The sequence below is a fragment of the Lissotriton vulgaris genome, chromosome 3_1 (assembly GCF_964263255.1).
Source record: "Lissotriton vulgaris chromosome 3_1, aLisVul1.2, whole genome shotgun sequence".
Lineage (NCBI taxonomy): Eukaryota > Metazoa > Chordata > Amphibia > Caudata > Salamandridae > Lissotriton > Lissotriton vulgaris.
Genome location: NC_141689.1, coordinates 1,148,742,717 through 1,148,764,635, shown reverse-complemented (window position 1 = coordinate 1,148,764,635; position 21,919 = coordinate 1,148,742,717). Strand labels below are relative to the sequence as shown.

Genomic DNA, 21,919 nt, shown 5'->3' with positions numbered 1-21,919 from the left:
ACATCTCTTAGGTGATCCAAATGTTTGTTTCTAGGTGCCGAAAAGTAAAGACAAAACTATTTTCCTAAAATGTATATTCTTCCAAAATAAAATTATTAGGATTATGCTCAGCTTCAGACCCTACAACACAGACACTTGATAAGTCAGAATAACATAATAGGGAAAGAATAAGTACCCTAATATTAATTCTTCAAGGACAATAAACAGTTACTTTAATTACAGCATGTATACAGTACAGTGGGGTCATATTTTTATAATGTATTGTCGGCCTTGATACCATGAAATGACGATTGAGCATTTACAAGCTGAGCGAGCATAGTTTCAAACTAAAGGCTTTGGATCACGGAAATCGGATGTCCTCCTGTCAAACCCTGAACGAATATTTCTCTTTTGGTGGGTCATCCTGTAAATTCCCCATGTCATACAATATTTTTTATATTGTGATGTTGAGCAAGAGAAGGAGCATATCAATAAAATAACCATTGTCATATATGTTCAGATCTGCTGCTACTTTTTTTGCCATATTTTCTCAATAGATTTTAATATTTACCTGTGCTGGATCAACAGGAACTGGAATAGGGATGGGAATCTAAGAGAAAAGGAAAACATGCATATTTAAAATACTTTACTGTATATTATGTTCTAGATGATAGATTCCACTCTGCAATTTCCCTGGACCTGTCACTTTCCCCTTTCATGTTCCCTTCCCTTTACCCCCACCGATGTACAGCACTCCATTGCTTTACAGCTAGACTTGCTCTCATAAATGTATATTATTAATGTGATCTTCTACCTTTCAAAGCTGCCATCGAGGGCTATGTTTTCTTTAGTAAAATAATTTTTGAACTATGTGCCTATCATTCAGTACTCTGACCCAACTTTGCTATGATATGACATTAAGATATAATGTGCCTCATTAGGCCTTTTCTGACACCTAATTGCATGCTCAATATTAGGATTCTGATAACATAGAATTGAGTAAGATATATAGAAGGTTTACCTCAGGACCGAGAGGATTCAGCGGGTTGATCGGGGTGAGTGGGTTCAAGGGATTGACAGGATTAAATGGATTCACAGGAAATTGTGGAAACTGTGGAAATCGTGGAAATTGCGGAAATTGTGGAAATTGTGGAAATTGTGGAAGTTGTGGAAATTGTGGAAATACTGGAATTTGTTGAACTGGTGGATAGAAGACCTGGAAGGGAAACATATTTGTTTTCATTAAAAGGCATAGATCAGTTACACAGCTATGCAGAATGTAGTAATCTTGGTAAAAACACAAAAAACAATGAAATTACCTGTCCGCTTGAGCTGCCCCCATATTTTTCCAGCTTAGGGAAAAATAGATATATCAGTGTTAGTATTTCAGGTGAAATATTTAAATAACTTTTGTTATATTCACAGTGTGCTTTTCACTTGCAAACATAAAGCTTTACTGGGCATAATATAGTCAGCACTACACCTACATTGTGAACATCAACCAGAATTAGACATGCTCAGTTAGCCAATATCAATGTTTCTATGGGCCATATGTATGAAGCATTATTGCATTCGCAAACGCCAAAATTCGCCGAATTTCGGCGTTTGCAAATGCAATTTTGCAAAAAGGTATGTATCAAGGCAAAATAAGGAATCGCAAAATTTGCGATTCCTTATTTTGCGATTGCATTTAAGGAATCACAAATTTTGCGATTCCTTAAATGCAATGTAAGAAGCCAAAAAAAATGCAAATTGGCTTTAAGGAATCGCAAATTACCACCAACTTCAAGTTGGTGGTAATGTGCGAATTTCTTGAAAAATGCAAATATTTGTGTTTTTCAATGTGCCATGTGACGCACATACATGCCCTTAGGGCATGTATGTGCACCACATGTGCACCCACGCTTATTTCAGAGGTGCAACAGGGTGTCCTATGGACACCCCTGCACCCTTGGAAATATTCTCAATTTGCGATTAGCAAATTGCGAATCACAATTTTCCCTTTAATTTCTATGGGCCAGGAGGCCCATAGAAATGAATGGGAAGTATTCCTTAATTGCGTATTCGCAATTTGCGAATTCGCAATTAAAGAATATCAAGAAATCGCAAAAAAATTGCATTTTTCTTGATACATGCCATTTTGCGATTCTGAAATAGCGATTTCTTAAAAATAGCTATTACAGAATCGCAAAATGGTTCCTTGATACATATGGCCCTAAGTGACTTTTGCCTGAATCATCTCCGATTGTAGCCAACCTGGGATTCTTCTGACAATGATGACACTATGAGCGGACTGCCAGATACTGATAAACTGACGTGGTCATTACTGGGTTTACAACAAAGGCATGTGGATTTTCTCATATGAGCTAATGATATAGGAAAAGTGTTCATTGAGAGGGCTATTATGGCCAAAGCATGGGGTGGACTATTACCATAACTATCCCTCAACTTCTAATCTACCAAATCATCATTATCATTTTTCCCCCAAAAATGTCAATTTGGGTTTAACTTTTTACAAGTGTGACCACAACCCTCCCATATGTTTGTTTAAAATAACTTATTGGTAAAATCCATGCAAACAATGCTTTGAATGCCACAAATGATATCTCTGATGATTTTCCTACCATATGTATGAGTTGGGACCTTTCAGAAATGGGGATTCTGGTTGCATGGGGTAAGCACCTAAGCCAGACAGAACCCACCACTCTAATCAGGGTAAGGGAGTTATAAACCCAAGATAACCCCTTCTCACCCCCTTGGTAGCTTGGTGCACACAGTCAGGCGTGTCCCAGAGGCAATGTGTAAAGCATTTGCACAACACACACACAAACTAGTGCCACAATAAGTACACCACACAAGAGACTCCTCGCGGGATAAAATTAAAATATCTCATATATTATATATAACACATAGACCACAATCACATAAATCATAAATAACCTTGCCAACTAGACAATTGTCATAACATCACCGGTAGTGCAATACAGTAAATACTTATAGGTTGCACACGTCATGAAAACATCCTACACCATCACTGTACACATTATGCAGATTGTGACATGATATTCATTCTCCCATCATTGAAAGGTAAAAAAGACATAAATCCTACTATCAGGGCATGAAAGGCAGCAGTTATTTAAGGAGAGAAACACATAAATCACCAATTGAAAGTAAGAACGCACATCAGATTAGGAGTAAGCACATGAATCACCATAAATCACCCATAATCTACAAATGACCCTAAGCATAATAACAGTAACAGTCATTCAGTAACATAACCACCTGAAGCGTGGAAGAACGATAGGGCACATAGTACCTGTGCTCCCATTATGTTAGATTCTGTGAATTTGCACCAACTGTACTGCACAGAAGCAACTGCGCGCCTACTACAGAGAATACAGTATATTCAGTGAGCGCCCACTGGGAAATCACCTCAGGCAGTTTGTTTTTTAAGTCACAAAGCGGGGATCCTCGTTGAGGTCTCACCCCGAGAATTGCAGTGGGGAACCAAATGAAGGCCACTGCCGAAGAGCAAGTGCTCCCAGGTAAGGGGAGTGGGCGCACAATGGTGGAAAGCGACCTCTTCTGCAAATTACGCACCACCAACGTAAGAGTGCGGGACGGCGTCACTCTCTTTTAGGGATGTCAGTCTTTCCCACAGGGCATGGGGCTATTTTCCTCTTGAGACCCTTGGGAAAACTATGCCGGTGTGTCGTCGTCAGGTTGACAGGCCCCACCCACTGGTGAGGTCACTTCGGGTGCTTCCCTGTTGCCGGGCAGTGCATTGGGGAGACCGGCATAGGCTTTGTGCGGCAAGCTGGTGCTGTTGACATTGGTGCACTCAGTCAGAACACTACACCCTCGCAAAGCAGATTACCTCCCCTCTAGAATGGGGCAGGGAACGCACCTCAAGCACCACTGGAAATCAGCAGTGCGCTCAAGGCAGATTAGGAGCGCTTGGAACAATGGCTCACACTTTTCTGATATGATTTTGGGGAAAGAAGCAATGCACCTCGTCTGCTCTGACAGAAAAAAGGAGCGTCCGCCATGCTCTATCTTCTGGTAAGATTAGGGAAATATAAAGCGCTCTCCAAGCACTTCCTTCTTGTTTTAAGATGAAGAACAGTCCAGTCCTTCTCCTGCTCAGAACAGAAGCAGCAAATTGAGGCCAACCCACTGCTCACACAAAAAGGGGCATTGCTCTTCACACAGCTCTCCCAGCTCTCCTTCCATGCAGGATACTTTTTGACCCCTGAGACTTCCAATAGCAGGCAAGCTCTGCATCAAGCCATTGGAGATCTTGTCAAGCAGGATACCATAGCAGGGCAAAAAGAGGTAGTCCTCTTCCTCTGCTCACAGATAGAAGCAGCAATGACAGGCTAACCCACCCTTCACATATTAAAGGGCAGCACTCCTTACACAGCTATTCAGCTCTTCTCCTTGGCAGGGCCCTCTTGTTTCCAGACGTGATCTAAAGTTCTGGGTTTTTAGGTCCAACAAACCTGTTCTGTCCTCCCTGGTCCAGGTTTACCACAGTGGGTGGAGAATGCATTGTGCAGAGGAGTCACAGCCTATTCAGGTGCTACTGAAAACGCGTTCATCACTCTAAATGCAGAAAGGTTTATTCAGCCTTGCTATGAGTCAACCAGGAAAGTCAGGACACATATCAAGCCCCCGTGTGACTGTCTAAAGTGAATGCACATCCCTAGCTCCTGTCACTCCAAAACCAGATGGTGAATATACAAACAGGCAGAGGCACATAGAATTGTAAGGCAAAAAAATGCCCATTTTCTAAAAGTAGCATTTTCATACACACAATTTAAAAACCACCATTACTTACATGTGTTTTATTAAATTCTGAGTTCTTTGAGCCTAAACTCCATTTCTCAATCCTGTACCAATGAAACGTTACGCTTGTAAGATGGTACAAGGCAGCTCCCATGTTAACCTATGGGACAGACAGCCTTTCAAAAGGAAAAAAGAAATGCACAGTGTTTCGCTATCAGGACATGCAAAATACATCAGCACATGTACTACCTTTCACATACACTGCACCCTGCCCATTAAGGTACCTTGGATCTGCTTTAGGGTTACCTTACATGTAAATAAAGGGAAATGTAGGGTCTGGCAAGTGGGTGCACTTGCCAGGGCGACAGGGCAGTAAAAACTGTGTGTACAGTCACTGCAGTGGCATGTATGGGACACATTTACAGGCCTACTCATGTGGGTGTCACAACCAGTGCTGCAAGCCTGCTAGTAGCATTTGATTTACAGTCCCTGGGCACATACCATGCACTTTACTAGGGACTTATCAGTAAATCAAATACAGCAATCATGGCTCGCCAATCTTATTCATATTTTACATCGCGAGCATATGCACTTTAGCATTGATCAGCAGTGGTAAAGTACCCAGAGTTCTTTTGACGACAAAAACAGGGTCAGAAAAATAGGAGGGAAAAGGCAAAATGTTGGGCGATAAACCTGCAAAAAGGGGCAGGTCTTACACAACCTCCACCAGCCTGAAGCCAGGAGAGACCAATCAATACCTTGATGTACTTCTTGGATTGGGGCGACAGAACATGGACCCTGGCCCTCAACATCAGGGGCATACTCCAGTTCTATGCCTTCCTGAACCCAGTTGTCTCTCTCTGTCCACACTTTCAGGGCCCACTAAGCTAACCCACTGGGACCCTTTGTCCTCACCTGCAGACCCCGTCTCTGCAGCGCCTAAACTTACTTTGTTCACAAATGTGTCCCAGCAGGCAGACAGTACCCACATGGCAGACACAGTGGTGTGGCCCGGTCAATCCCAGGGAAAACTCTGTCTACCAGGACAGCAAGCCACAGTGGCCACTGACAACTGCCAGTGATGAGAGCCAGACCTCATGCCTCTCAGGGCTCTCTAACCCCTGTGGCATCAGAGAGTGTGGGGTTGGTAGCCCCAGGCGCCTTGCATCCTTTGTCCACACTCCCTCCTGCGAGGTCAGGGCTGGCATCCTGACACTGGAACACCAGTCTGGGGTCTGTACCCTGAGGCTTGACAGGAGTTAGGGGTGAAGCTTCTCTACCTCTGCCCCCCCTCCTGGAGCTCTGCACCCTTCCACCTGGTGGAGGCACAGATTGCAGCCGTACCTTCCTACAGGTCATGGGGAACACCCAGAACGTGACCCTTCAACCCAGGGTCTGTACACTTAGGCTGGACCTGTGCCTGGCAAGACAGGACTTCCGTGGTAGCATAACCATTTCCTCAAGGGAAACACACTCCTCATGAGTCGTGCAAGAGTCAACCTAGCAAGGTCTCCAACCTCATGTCCATCTGACAGCACATGAATACCCTCCATGCTAGTAGTAGTCTCACCAGATTCAGTCCTGGGGTGCTCTGGCCTCAGAGCTGTTAACCCCAGACCCACTGGTCTTCCCACTGGGAACTGTGCCCCCGCTGCCACTTTCTCTGGACTCATGGACACCAGAACTGCTGGGACCCCTCCTGACACTATGGGATGCCCCTCAGGGTATAGCCTACTGGTACATACTAGGCCCCCCTCCTGGTGCCCACTCATGGAACCAACCAGGCTCCTGGATCGGGTTTCAGGCACCCTGGGACTCAGCCGACCACCACTCCCTGTAGTCAGAGCCAGGACATGGGGGTCCTAATGCCAACAAAAACAGGGTCAGAAAAATAGGAGGCAAAAAGTTTGGGAATAAACGCGCAGAAAGTGCCATGTCTAACAGGACCTGTCTTTCTTTTTGACAAAATGTATTGGACAAAGCTTTAAGTCAATGTCATCCATATTTGTAAAATGAATCTTCATCTACACTTACATTTTATCTAGGCAAGCTTATGCAAACATTATAGAATAATACTGGTCATAAGATAATTTCTTTAAATGTCACTGGGTGATAAAAGATCTACCTAAGGAACTTAATGTAATTATTTTTCTTTCCAATTTCACACTAAATTGTGACAGGAAACTTAAGGGAAAGATTTAGTAAAATAACAAGGTTTTGAGAATTTAGTATTCTAGGTCGCGCTCTGCCTATGGGATACGTCTTCCATAAAATCTCTTTTATAAGCTGCTTGAGTGGATTTGTGGTGTACGGGTTGTCTTGCAGACTGTGTGTTACCAAAGTTATAAAGAACCTAGAACCGATACTGTAAACTATTTATAAACCAACAATAAATGGGTTCTGTTTACCTTTATTAGAAGCAAAATAAATATAGAAATAGATTAGAACACTGCTTCATCAGTAAAACCCGATTGGCTATAGAGCATTAAACTTTGAGACACCATCCTAATATTTTTAGATTTGATTTGTATAGAACTTGCAGCATGCACAGCAAACATGTTATATTCTCTGCTTGCTTTAAGAGACTTTGGTTCACCGTCCCTCATCCATTGGCTTCTATTTCTCCATCAGTCATTGGTTTCAGACATTGTCAAACATTTACTGGCTCTCAGCCTCCTTTGTATTGCAAGAGGGAATATTATGTATTCAGAGAGTAGCCAGGGAGCACCGGAGAGGGAGCATAAGCACTTGAAAAAGTAATGTTATCGAAAAGAAATCCCTTTTTTTTGCTCATATTTTACATTATTTTGTTTCCGCTCACTCCATAGTACATAGTACATAAACAAGCACTGGCAAAGTCAATGCAATGCTATACGGACGTCAAACGTATTGTTTTTGCCAAACTTTCAAGTCTGGACTGCAATTTTAAGCTCGAAATTAAGCACAGACTGTGCGAGTAGGTCTGGTTTATAAGTTCCTCTTCAGTTACTGGTGAGTTTAAGTACTTAATACTTCATCACATTTGCACTCATGCCTTCATCCACCCACTTACTCATTCTTACATTCATCCACTCACCCACCAACAATAACAACATAAACTCAACAATCATGTGCAAGAAAAATTGAAAGGGAAAAAGTAGAACAATAAAAGCTTTAAAGGAGTAGCAATGTCTTGAGAGTTGTCGGGTGCTCCACAAAAAAGAAATAAGAACAAAACAAACTAAAAAGTGACTGGTGAACAAGGACTGGCACTACACGCAGTAAGGCCAGGAAGTTGTGCACATCTGATCACGCAAAATGCTGCCACTGAGAGTGCTATAGAGCCAAAGGCTGTATGTGCTGACCCATTACCTTTAGCCCTATGCTGTCATGTGCAGACATAGTTAACATGAATACCCAAATATACCACTGACTGAAGGCGACTGACCCAAAGTCCCTCTAAGTTTGTATAAATAAGCCTGTATTTATATGGCATTATTAACTACAAGTGCTAGGTAGACAACTAAAGTTGTCAGGCAAGATCCCAAAAGTATTTTAATACACACAATAGTAAATGGTACTCCCAATTTAACAAACATTTCTAAAATTACAGTTGGTAAAAAAATACGCAAGCCCTAAATGGAACCCTAAATGAAATTCTGCTAGCCCCAGGCCTTGTCAGGATGAGTGTCAAACACCAAACACCCTTGCTTACTAAAGAAATCTGTCAGACTCTATTTAGGAAACTTCCATGTCTTCAGGTTTTAACACAGCGTAGAAAACCCCACCCTGATATGTCTATTGTGTTTCACATATCTTTCTCATTATTAATATGTCAACCATACTTACTTTATCATAGCTTTTTGGGAAAATCCGAAAAGACATAAGGCTTCAGACATAACTCATCCCAATTAACCATTCGGATCTGTTGTCTTCATTATTGGGTAGATGCCATAACAAACACTTGGCTACTGTAGTGAACGTAACCATCACCACAAGGCAAACACCAGACATGCATGATTAAAACTGCAAACGTACCAAATTACAGTTGGCAAAACAATTTTTAGCCCCACTTAATTGGGCTTAACAAGGATACTCTCTGTGAATCTTCTAATATGATGGTTTACCAAAGGGGGTAAAAACCACCAAAACGAATGCCCTCCCACAGTAGTCTGTGAGAATGCATGTAATAAAATACTAATGTACAGGCTTCACTACAGTATAATACCAATCCTCCCTAAAAGGTCTATTAGCTTTAACATATGTTTTTCACAATATACAAGCTAAGCAGATCAAACCTAGGGCAACTATCAAACGTTTTCTCAATGAACTAATAGAGCCAATATGCTTTATAGTTAACTTGCAATTATCACTAATTTATGATTACTGTATTGATCATAGACATTCCCACAAGACAGCCATCAGAAATACATTCAGAAAATTAGAAATATACAATAAGTTCCATTTTGTCAAAATATATGCAACCTACATGAAGATTTTCTAACAAGGCATATCACTGTGCAAATCATCTACTTCCAGGGATTGCCATGGTGGATAATCAAAGTGAAAACCCTTGCCTACTATAGAAACCTTTGACATACAATGTGTATAAATACCTGTCTACAGACACTGTAAACTAATCCATCCTCAAAGTCCTACTGACTTCAACATATGCTTTCACAATAAATTAGTTATAACAAACAGATCAGATCTATCGCAATATATTTGACATTTCCCAATTAACCAATCAGGCCTATTTTCTTTATCAGTGACTTGTCACCATGAAACAAATATTCAGTCCTACTGTATTGGCTTAACCCATCCCACAAAGCAACCATCAGGCATACAGTTTTAAAATTACAAATATGTACACAGTAACCGATGGCCAAGAAATAAAATCCCGCCCACCCCCTCAAAGGACATAACAAGTGAAAATCTTCTACTGCCTGGGTTTGTCAAATGAGGAAATCAATAAATAATATATTTTTACTACAGTAACCTCCCTGATTCCACCTGACAAAATATGTGTTTACATACATTAACACTTGCAATATGCATCCATTATTAAAGGCATGTTGGCTAGAGCACCACGGGGCATATTATCAAGGGATTTATCTCCGCTTTTTTGGCTTTAAAAGCCAAGAAAGCGGAGATAAAATTATCCTCCTATCAGCAACAGGGTGCTAACACACAAATTGTGTGTTTGGCTCAGAGAATGCGGACCAGGGAAGCAGCTCAGCGGATTAAAAGTATGAAAAATGAAGCCGGACAAAATGAAGAAACTGAGAGTGGAATTCTAGAAGTTTTTAGAAGATTCTACACTCGGTTATATACGGCAGAAGAATATGACAGTAATAGAGCTTTATCCTTCCTTGGGCAAAATGACTGGCAAAAATTAGATCAAGGATTAGCAGATATTTTGGAGGCCCCTATAGAGATGTTTGAACTGGAAGCGGCTATTAAAGCATTACCAGCAGGAAAGGCTGCTGGACCTGACAAGCTTCCGCTTGAAATATATAAATCCTTTTTTCAAGTTCTTAAACAGGACATGCTAGCCACATTCCAAATGGCGCAGAAAGGGAAGCATCCTACGTCATGGGGTGAAGCTAGTATAGCAGTGTTTAGAAAGAAGGAAAAACCGCCAGACCTACCAGGCTCATATCGGCCTATCTCGTTATTAAATACAGATGGGAAAGTGTATTCAAAGATTTTAGCTATTAGACTTTCAGAAGTGATAACCTCTTTGGTTTCTATATATCAGCATGGGTTTATCCCAAAGCGCGGCACAACTGATCACGTTAACCGGGTGATTACTTTAATTGATCATGCAAAAGTGTCGGGGAATCCACTAAGTCTCATATTACTGGATGCAGAGAAGGCCTTCGACCAAGTGTCGTGGGCCTTCTTATGGGACCTGATGAAACTTCAGGGATTTGGTCCAAACTTTATTAAATCAATTCAGGTGCTCTACCAACAACCTAGCGCACGGATTAAAGTAATGGGGCTTCAATCAGCAGTGGTGCCAATACAGCGAGGGACAAGGCAGGGATGCCCATGCTCCCCCCTGCTTTTTGCTTTGTACATAGATCCCTTTTTAAAAATGATAGAAAAGAGCAGTCGGGTGCCTCCAGTCAGGATACAATCTCAGCAGTACCGTGTACTGGCTTATGCTGACGACGTAGCCGTGCTCTCACCAAGGCCAATTATGGCTATGTCTGAAATTGAAAATTTAGCACGACTATATGGATCGGTATCAGGGTATAAATTAAACACCGCTAAGACTCAGATACTTTGTATGAATATTAATTACGATGATTCACGAGTCTCAGCTGTGGTTACTTATTTGGGAGTGCAGATTAGCGCAGGAGCCTCAGCCACGGTAGAGGCTAATTGGCAGAAGCTGACACATGGGGTACGTAAGCAGTTGGATCAGTTAGAATGTTTACATTTGACACTGGTAGGTAGATGCAACGTCTTGAAAATGATGGTATTACCTAAAGTGCTATATCTTTATCGATGCTTACCATTAGAGATTACCTGTGCACTCATTTCACAACTGCAAGCAATCTGTATGAGGTTCATTTGGTCTCAGGGAAAAGAGCGACGGGCTAAGAAATATATGGTGCTGCCCAGGGCAGTGGGTGGCTGGGCAGTCCCTGATTTTCTTTTGTATTATTATGTATGTATGTTGCAGCGAATGAATATCTTATTAACTGGTCAGGGACCTGTGGAGCCAGCATTGCAACCTTCTATATATTGTTTACTTTTAGGGGCTGAAGCTAGGAATCGGCTCTTTATCGATATAGACTGGAATTATTACAAGCGCACAAGGTTCAAGGTGATTGCTGCTGCGTATAAGGTGTGGAAGGCAATAAGGAAGCAATATAATATTGGAAGCGTGTCCATCTATACCCCATTAACTGCACCGATACTGCACCCCAGTATCTGCTGGGATCGCATAGTGATTAACTGGCGCTTAAGAGGCTTAATAACAGTTGGAGATCTCTATAATACAGATGGGCTAAAATCTTTCTCCCAATTGAAGGAACAATATCAGTTGTCTACACCGCACTTTTTTAAGTATCTGCAGCTGCGTGAATATCTTACTAAATTGAATATAGTGAATGTGGCTAATCCTCTTATTGAGGCAAATAAAAAATGCGCACGCATCGGGGCATTGTATAAAATAATTATAGAGGCAATGCCTAATGATTTGGAATCACACCGAATAAAATGGGAAGAAAGATTAAGGAACCCTGAAATACAGTTGGAGCTTTCGATTGAACTGGCTGGCCGCTTATTTATGTCCGCCAACCTGATGACACAACATTATAAAACGTTGTTTTATCTTTATCGTACGCCTGATAAAATTGCAAAGTGGGGGGGAGACCCAGATGGAAAGTGTTTTAGATGTAATACTTTACATGCTGATGTAGTGCATATCTTTTGTACTTGCACAAAATTATTAGAATTGTTCAGACACACAAACGGGTTTCTATCTGAGATTCTGGGTATTCCTATACAACTTTCAACAAGTCAGATTTTGTTGGGTATAGATACAGGTGGATTGCGTACAGATAACGGTAATGAAGTTTGTTATTTGATATTCATTGCATCAGCAGTGCTAAGGCTGTGCATTGCCTCAGCGTGGCTACAAACTGAGGCCCCTTCATTTGATGTGTGGAGGACTCGTTTTCTCTTTATGTACAATATGGAATACAATTTGTATATTTTGAAGGGGAGGCGGAAAAAGGCACTGGGGCAGGCTATATGGGGCGCTGTTAGGGCATATATGGGCATATAAGATTGTGAGGTCAAGCTATCTAGTGTACCTATATGGCTTTTGTTCATTTTTTTTTTTTTTTTTCTGTTTTTTTTTCTTTTGCCTTTATTATCATCGAAGGTCAATTTTATATAAACTGATTAGTCATATATTTGCTTGTGACTTGGTAGGATTTTATGTATGTGACTTTACGCTGGTATTTTGAATTGATCTTGTCAATGCAAGCAATGAATGATATAAGGGAATGGTTAATTGTTTAGCAGCATAAGTTGTCCTCCAGTCTCAAACTTCTTGTATATATCTGTAATCTCTATGATCCGATCCTGCATTGTATAACCCACTATAATTGAATGTTTGGTTATTTCTGTACATGTGGTCTCTATCTAATAAAGAAATTAAATTAAAAAAAAAAAATAAACTCAACAATCATGTGCAAGAAAAATTGAAAGGGAAAAAGTAGAACAATAAAAGCTTTAAAGGAGTAGCAATGTCTTGAGAGTTGTCGGGTGCTCCACAAAAAAGAAATAAGAACAAAACAAACTAAAAAGTGACTGGTGAACAAGGACTGGCACTACACGCAGTAAGGCCAGGAAGTTGTGCACATCTGATCACGCAAAATGCTGCCACTGAGAGTGCTATAGAGCCAAAGGCTGTATGTGCTGACCCATTACCTTTAGCCCTATGCTGTCATGTGCAGACATAGTTAACATGAATACCCAAATATACCACTGACTGAAGGCGACTGACCCAAAGTCCCTCTAAGTTTGTATAAATAAGCCTGTATTTATATGGCATTATTAACTACAAGTGCTAGGTAGACAACTAAAGTTGTCAGGCAAGATCCCAAAAGTATTTTAATACACACAATAGTAAATGGTACTCCCAATTTAACAAACATTTCTAAAATTACAGTTGGTAAAAAAATACGCAAGCCCTAAATGGAACCCTAAATGAAATTCTGCTAGCCCCAGGCCTTGTCAGGATGAGTGTCAAACACCAAACACCCTTGCTTACTAAAGAAATCTGTCAGACTCTATTTAGGAAACTTCCATGTCTTCAGGTTTTAACACAGCGTAGAAAACCCCACCCTGATATGTCTATTGTGTTTCACATATCTTTCTCATTATTAATATGTCAACCATACTTACTTTATCATAGCTTTTTGGGAAAATCCGAAAAGACATAAGGCTTCAGACATAACTCATCCCAATTAACCATTCGGATCTGTTGTCTTCATTATTGGGTAGATGCCATAACAAACACTTGGCTACTGTAGTGAACGTAACCATCACCACAAGGCAAACACCAGACATGCATGATTAAAACTGCAAACGTACCAAATTACAGTTGGCAAAACAATTTTTAGCCCCACTTAATTGGGCTTAACAAGGATACTCTCTGTGAATCTTCTAATATGATGGTTTACCAAAGGGGGTAAAAACCACCAAAACGAATGCCCTCCCACAGTAGTCTGTGAGAATGCATGTAATAAAATACTAATGTACAGGCTTCACTACAGTATAATACCAATCCTCCCTAAAAGGTCTATTAGCTTTAACATATGTTTTTCACAATATACAAGCTAAGCAGATCAAACCTAGGGCAACTATCAAACGTTTTCTCAATGAACTAATAGAGCCAATATGCTTTATAGTTAACTTGCAATTATCACTAATTTATGATTACTGTATTGATCATAGACATTCCCACAAGACAGCCATCAGAAATACATTCAGAAAATTAGAAATATACAATAAGTTCCATTTTGTCAAAATATATGCAACCTACATGAAGATTTTCTAACAAGGCATATCACTGTGCAAATCATCTACTTCCAGGGATTGCCATGGTGGATAATCAAAGTGAAAACCCTTGCCTACTATAGAAACCTTTGACATACAATGTGTATAAATACCTGTCTACAGACACTGTAAACTAATCCATCCTCAAAGTCCTACTGACTTCAACATATGCTTTCACAATAAATTAGTTATAACAAACAGATCAGATCTATCGCAATATATTTGACATTTCCCAATTAACCAATCAGGCCTATTTTCTTTATCAGTGACTTGTCACCATGAAACAAATATTCAGTCCTACTGTATTGGCTTAACCCATCCCACAAAGCAACCATCAGGCATACAGTTTTAAAATTACAAATATGTACACAGTAACCGATGGCCAAGAAATAAAATCCCGCCCACCCCCTCAAAGGACATAACAAGTGAAAATCTTCTACTGCCTGGGTTTGTCAAATGAGGAAATCAATAAATAATATATTTTTACTACAGTAACCTCCCTGATTCCACCTGACAAAATATGTGTTTACATACATTAACACTTGCAATATGCATCCATTATTAAAGGCATGTTGGCTAGAGCACCACGGGGCATATTATCAAGGGATTTATCTCCGCTTTTTTGGCTTTAAAAGCCAAGAAAGCGGAGATAAAATTATCCTCCTATCAGCAACAGGGTGCTAACACACAAATTCGCATGTTAGCACCCTTTTTCTCTACGCTTCCCCTTGCATCTCTAATGAGATGCAAAGGGGGCGTTCCAGAGAAAAATAATAGGAGAAATGTTGTTAAGCGACATTTCTCCTATTATCAAGGATTTGGAAATATTCGCGCTAAGCGCGAATATCTCCAAAAGCTAACACCTGCCCTGAGCTGCTCTTAGCCATGTTATCCATGGTAGGTGGATAACATGGCTAAGAGCATTAGCTCGGTAATGCATGAATATCGCTGATTTTTCAGCAATATTCATGCATTGCGGCCAATTTTTATCGCTTTTGCGATAAACCTTGATAATAGCAAGGTTTATCTGCGATAATTTCTGGCGATGCTTAGCGTTAAAAAATTCGTTGCTAAGCATCATTAGCGACAAATATCGCTTAGCGTTGGTAATATGCCCCATACTTTTCACAAAACTAAGTTGAGCCGATTGCCTTTGTCGTAACCTTTCATACTAAACAGATCAGACCTAGTACATATGATATAACTTTATCTAATGTCCCAGATAGGACTTTTGCTAGGGTCACTGCAATTATGCATCCTGGGAGAAAACAAATTATTTGACAGGGATATCAAAAGTATGCATTAGGAAGAAGAAATGATGTGGCATAATGTAACATGTTTTGTGACAGTATTACTTAAATATTTTGTCATTTGTATGCATATTAACTATATCAGGGCAAAGGTTTTACCTAATTAGAATCAGTTTAATACATAAATGCAGAAATCTCCAAATGAAAGGTCACCAGTTAACCTCTGAAATAGGCATTTTAGTGTGCAAAAACACTTGTGGCAATGTGTTTAGTAACTTTTGATCTGTTTGAACTAGAAATATATTTTACTGTGCACAATATGCAGAAGATGGGCGATTATGGGCAAACTGTGACAGATCGATAATTATGGGAAAGTGTCACAGGCAGAGAATGATATAATTCCAGTGCAGTGATTTTACACAAAAATAATCTCTCCTCAACGCAGGCACCCTGGCACCATGGTGCAAGGGTGCCTGCATCGGCGCATGGCAGCCAATTGTGTGGCAGCGCAGGGGGGTACACAGGGATCCGCCATATTGTTGTGGATATGACGGATCCATGTGCGTCTAAAGTGACTCAATGCGGAGCAGCAAAATGACTTACGGCACCATATTGAGTCACTTTCCAGAAATAAGGCCCCCAGTTCGCAATTCAATACATACTCCACCTAAGCAGCCCTACTGGGATGTCCATCAATACAAATCACTTATCACAAATGTTTGTCAGAAATGACAATCAACACAAAAAGCCTTGGTTACTATTGTCATCTGTGAGACCCCATATAACAAAATACCTGATTATGATTTACCAAAGTGCAATAACAATCCACTCTTACACACCTAACGGTGCGTTGCATTGTGTTCCATTGCGTTGCCCCAAGTGTTAGTAAATCGTGGAGCTGTCTGCAGTGAAACATAAGGGCAGGTAATTCAGAAGAAACTTGATAAAATGTAACCTAATGTATGTAATCACTTTACTTTTGTATCTACTTTTTTGTTAAAAAAACCTCAGTGTATTGTATTTCTTTCATTTCATTTTAAACACCATACATATGTGTAATTAAAAAAATAAACGTAATGAATGCGTATGCCTTTTCAAGTAGGGTTGACCTATTGCTCCATCCTTGTAGTGCACTATGTTTATGATCTTGGTGGCCTTCATTGAAGACTTTAGTGCATTTTTTGAGCTGTAGTGTTCATTTGTCAGTAGAATGGTTAAAAATGATGTGGTTTGGTGTAGATGGTAAATCTGGAAACACTTGACGTGCTACAGGTAAGTACTAGAATAGCGAAGGCCCTACATAGTATTTCTACCAGTGCCTGCTCATACCAGAAGCTGTAAAATGGAATGCGCATGCAAAGAACATAGTAATGAGTCCTACAGCTAATTATTCCAAAAAGGAGAAGTATTGGACAGCCATGGCATTTTACCTCACCCAGTGTGCATGCATTTCGAAGGAGAGGCCAAGGATATATTTTCCTCTTTATATTTAATTTCTTACAATGAGGGGCTAAAGATATAAGGCCTACAATGCATTTTGCAGCACATGAAGTAGTACTACAGCAGGACTGTATATTTACTACAAAATGCAGTTCACAAATCTACAAGTGTGAACCTCCATCTCTTCCTCTCCCTCTCCTATTTTTCCCATTGAAAGATTCTCGCATGTTTACTACTTAGTAGTAACTGTGGGTGGTATAAGGATGAGTGGCTGTAAAAAGTTTGATCCTAATTACTAAATGGGAGGAGTTTAGGGAGGAATAAGTAAGGGTACAGGGTGGGTTTAGGAAGACAGAATTACGCACCCACAAACTAGTAAATGGATTACTATTCACAACCTCCACTTCTAAAGTTACTACAGTCAAAAATCGACCCAAAACAACAGTAAATGAACACCAGCTCTTACTTGGAGTAGGTTCAGCACCACTCATTACCAATCACTGGTACAGCAACACCCTCCTATAGGAAATATTGGCGCCCATTATATTTTGTGCGCGCATGTTGCTAAAAAGGGTATTTGCTTGAGGAAAGAATGTTCCTTGTGGTACATTTTCTGTCTGACCATTTCTCCGGCGAAAGTGTTTTTGCTGAAATCAGTCCCCCAAGTTTTGCACTCAAAATATTCCTGAAACTGAAAACAGTATTTCATATCGTATGCGGACATAGCACACACGTTGCACACCCCTTCTCTATCTCAAGTGTTTCTCTGCATTCAAGAAATAGTTATTGTTTAATTCTTACTCAGTGATCCACGTTATTGCTCTCAGAAGAATCTAAGGCAGAGTCAGCAATGATGATACATTAAACCTGTAAACTTCAGCTCAACACATCCCCGTGGAGGATGCTCACCAAACCAGTGGTCTATCTAGCCCTTGCCTGGCCCATGCTGTAATGCAGTACTATCCAGCAATACCTTGTTCCTTAGAGTTCATGCTTTGCCATAAATGTATTGACAAGTACATGTACAATGGTAAAACACAAATGCTTTTAAAGATAACAATGTACTTACAGGGATTGGTATGGAAAAGGCAGCTCCAATAAGACATGCAAACACAGCTGTTTTCATGTTCACAGATATTTCTGTAAAAACAAAAGTTGTGATTAAAGAATGGCATCTTTTTTCCTTTAACCACACAAGCAAAGATACAAAAGTATGCTGCATTTTGTTTTGAGAGTAAAAACAAGCATACGGTCCCAATTTTGGAAGTCAGTTATAATTTACAGCTGGTGCTAGTTATCTCAATAATTGTTGGTGGATTGTACCTCCTTATTGTACTAAGTATTGCTATCCAACAAGATGACACTTATGATTGTCTAAAAGAACTTGAAATTTATTAGAAAAGGCATTTATGGTAGCTTTCTAAAGCCATTTTTATATTTATACAGTGTGGAAAATGCACATGTTTTTGGATAGGACATTAGACTATATTTAACTAACTTTGAAAATCATTTCTCATATCGTTTAAAATATTTCTTCCCCTGTAACCATATTAAAACTAGTATTAAAGCTGTCTGCTGCTTGCTCCAACACAAGCACCTAAACCCTTAAGATGTAACATAGATGTGCAGAAGATGTCAGGAAATACATTTATACATGCTTGTGAATACCCACAAAGTACCTTATTTAGAGTTTGGTGGGCAAGATACTCTATCAAAATGTGGTGGATATTCTATCCGCTGTGGCACAAGTGTCATGGTTTTTAATGCACTTCTAATAGAGGGAATGGGAGAGCTGCCACGTTTGTGATGGAGTATCCCGTCCCACAAATTCTAAATAAGGCCATAAACTACACTGAGGAGGTACTCACCATAGCCAAATGGCATTTAGCTTACCACTCGTTTGTATTACATTTGGAATTGGCAAAAAAGTTTTCTTACGTATACTATACCTCTGTACAAGTTATGCGCACACGCATTACGTTGTTCACTCATTCAAGCAAACTTTAATAAATAGGGCACCATAGCCATTTCCTATATTGTTCAGATACATCTTTATCCAGAATAATTGTAGCATCCAAACTTTGTTCATTTTGCTAAATCAATACTACTTTTTTAGGTCGAGTATATCAGACAGCAAAGCAGTTTGTTTGCAAAATACCTATTGTCAACTTACCAAATACTACAAGTGGACTTAAAACTCATTACCATTGGTTGGCTTTATTGTCACAGTCATTCGCATGCTTCTTATTAGATGGCTTCCCTTGTCTGTCTTGTCTTTGTACTTCCCCTAGAGCAAATTCTCTTATTTACAAATAGGGAACTAATATTTTCTTTTTTGCTTCAGCACTCCGTGAGAGTGCATGTGTTTTGTAGCTGTCTCCATTGTGTGCTTCTGTTCTTTGCACTCCATGTTATTCTCTCTTGTGCATGTGCTTTTCTCCCCCGGACTCTGTGCTGCTCCCTCCCTCATGTGCTTCTTTTACCTTACTTCTCTCCCACCTGTTTTTCCTTTGCCAAACTCCAGTCCAATTTCTCTATTGTTCTGTTATTTATTAATTTTTTGGGACAAAACAGCAAATGTCTGCTTTTCCTTCTGCATCAGTAATAAAAGCCCCTTTGCGATTTTTTAAAAATGCTTACATTTGTTTTACCGATCCATCTCAGGTCAGTAAATAAAAATAAATGGCTCCAGTGTCACAGACATGCGTCATAACGCATGCAAGCACAAACCTTATGAATTATCCATGCTCATGCACAAAGACCTTGTTGTCACAGATGCAGATTTGTATTTTATTTCTTTCATTCATGCTGTACAGCAATGGTCACACCAATGCTTTACAACATGAGGAAAAAGCATTGACAAAGCCAATTATAGAACTCAAAGCTACACCCTATTGGCTGTGCCAATGCTTATTTACCTTTTCAAGCATCATCACGAAATGTATTCAGCTGCCCATTGTCGAGGTTGTCAAAATGGCCTGTCTGGCGTGAAAATGGCCTGTCTGACGTGAACAGACACCGAACAGCGCGCCCAGCAGAAAACCCCATAATTCACTTGGGGCATTTTCTGCCAAGCTGTACACTGGGCATATATATTTTTGTTGCTCGGCAGCATAAGTTTAGTTCTGAAAAGAAAATACAGTTTGCTAAACATTGATCTACATTTCTCCCATTTGAATTGATTAGTACAGAAGTGTCCATTGTTCAGAACGACTCACCCGACGATAAAAAACACAAATCTTACTATATTTACATTCGAACTAAGTCTAAGTCTGCAGTTTATGAACCACACGTGATAGTGAGGAGAGAGCCGACACCAGTTACCTGTGCTCGTTTCCAGTTCTTGAGGAAGGAGATGCTTCACAGTAGATGCAAGGTGCCTCTCCTTCCACAGTATTTAAACACTCCACCTAATGTCTGTGGTCAAAAGAAAACCACCGGCAACATTTCTGAGCCACAGAGACTAAATCCAGGCCTGCTAATCATTTTGTCGCTCGCAAGTGCGGTCCAACCTTCACCCGCCGCGGTGTGTGATCCACAAAGGGCTTCAGTGCGTTTCAAAATGAGTGTAAAAAATGACATTAAAAGCCTAAAGGGGTGTGCATTGTTCACTTGCTGGACACGTTCTAACCAGCCCAGAGTCTCAAAAACATTCGTACTAATTTTTGTGGTGAAATCATGAGCATTTGGGTAAGAATAAACAATTTGAGAAGCCACGTGGGAATGGGATCTTTGTTTTAAGGGTTGGTCTTTTGAAATGTCCATCCAAATGTACGTCTTTGCAGTGGCCTAAGCCAGTTAACTTTGTTTCTTCGCTTCTTAACTGTACACTTCGGGGCATATTTACAATAAACTGGGGGAGCGCGGTGTAACTTCAAAATTGCTAACGTAGAGCTCCGTCAGTTTAAAAACGCTGGGATGCACCGTATTTACAAGAAAGCAAGGCACCCCTGCATTTCCTCTAGGGCTGGCACTAAATCTAGCTGCCTAGCGCCAACGCAGGCACCCTTGCGCAATAGTGCAAGGGTGTCTGCGTTGCAGGGAATGATTCATGTGCAGACAGGTGTCCCTTCCTGCACATAAACAATCCATAATGGCGGTTTGTAACTTCTACATCATTTTTAAATGATTGTTTATGTGCAGGAAGGGAACCCTTCCTGCACATGAACATTCACTAATGGCGATTTGGTGTTTCTATTTGTGCTGCATAATGCAGCAAACATAGAAACAGCAAAAACTAGAGAAGTTTTGTCAGGTAATACCTGGGGGCATATTTACTAGAAACTGGCAGAGCATGGTGTGATGCCAAAATTGGCAAAGTCGCATTCCATCAGTTTCAAAATAAAGGTATGCACTATATTCACATGAATGTGGCCCACCGTTGCATTACCCCTAGCACTGGCGCTATAAAAGCTTCCTAGCGCAGGCCCCCACAGTGCCATGTTGCAAGGGTGCCTGTGCTGCTGGGCTGATTGACTTTGTGTAGGAAAGGACACCTTCCTGCACATAAATAATCTTTAAATATTTGCTCTTTCTCTGAGTGCTGAAGAATGCAGCACATATAGAAAGCGCAAAATATGAGAGGAAATGAAACATTTCTCCTTGTATTGCCTGCTTAATACCAGGTTATCTCTGATGATATTTTTGGTGCTGTCTCATATCTTGTAAATATGGGGCAGAGTCTAAAAGCAATGGGTGTTAATGTTAATGTTAATGTCATCTTGAAACTTATAGAGCGCAAACTGTCGCTCCAAAAGGAGCATCCTGGCGCTAAGGAACGGGGGAGACAACAGAAGTGAGATCTATATGGCCGCTAGTACATAAGCATCTGACAAATTAAAAAGCCAAGTGTAAAGTTGGTTACGGAAAGAGGCTTCCCGGTCAAGTAGACTTAGCTC

At 40.4% G+C, this 21,919-nt stretch overlaps 1 protein-coding gene across 1 annotated transcript; it reads right to left on the bottom strand.

The window, feature by feature from the left end:
• Positions 1 to 529: 529 nt before the first annotated feature.
• Positions 530 to 18,178, bottom strand: LOC147727589 (uncharacterized). Its single transcript, XM_086963651.1, has 4 exons — positions 18,091 to 18,178; positions 1,299 to 1,331; positions 1,001 to 1,195; positions 530 to 589 (listed from the first exon to the last, which is right to left on the bottom strand). The coding sequence occupies exons 1-4, from the start codon at positions 18,145 to 18,147 to the stop codon at positions 530 to 532; spliced, it is 345 nt and encodes a 114-aa protein (XP_086819777.1). The 5' UTR covers positions 18,148 to 18,178.
• Positions 18,179 to 21,919: the final 3,741 nt, after the last annotated feature.

Bases quoted from the DNA above. Each gene is read 5' to 3' on its own strand.
- LOC147727589 (XM_086963651.1), bottom strand. From the start codon at position 18,147: ATGAAAACAGCTGTGTTTGCATGTCTTATTGGAGCTGCCTTTTCCATA. The intron at 1,332-18,090 runs GTAAGTACATTG...TTTTTCCCTAAG, and splicing joins CCTTTTCCATACCAATCCCT to CTGGAAAAATATGGGGGCAG. The intron at 590-1,000 runs GTAAACCTTCTA...CTTTTCTCTTAG, and splicing joins TGAATCCTCTCGGTCCTGAG to ATTCCCATCCCTATTCCAGT.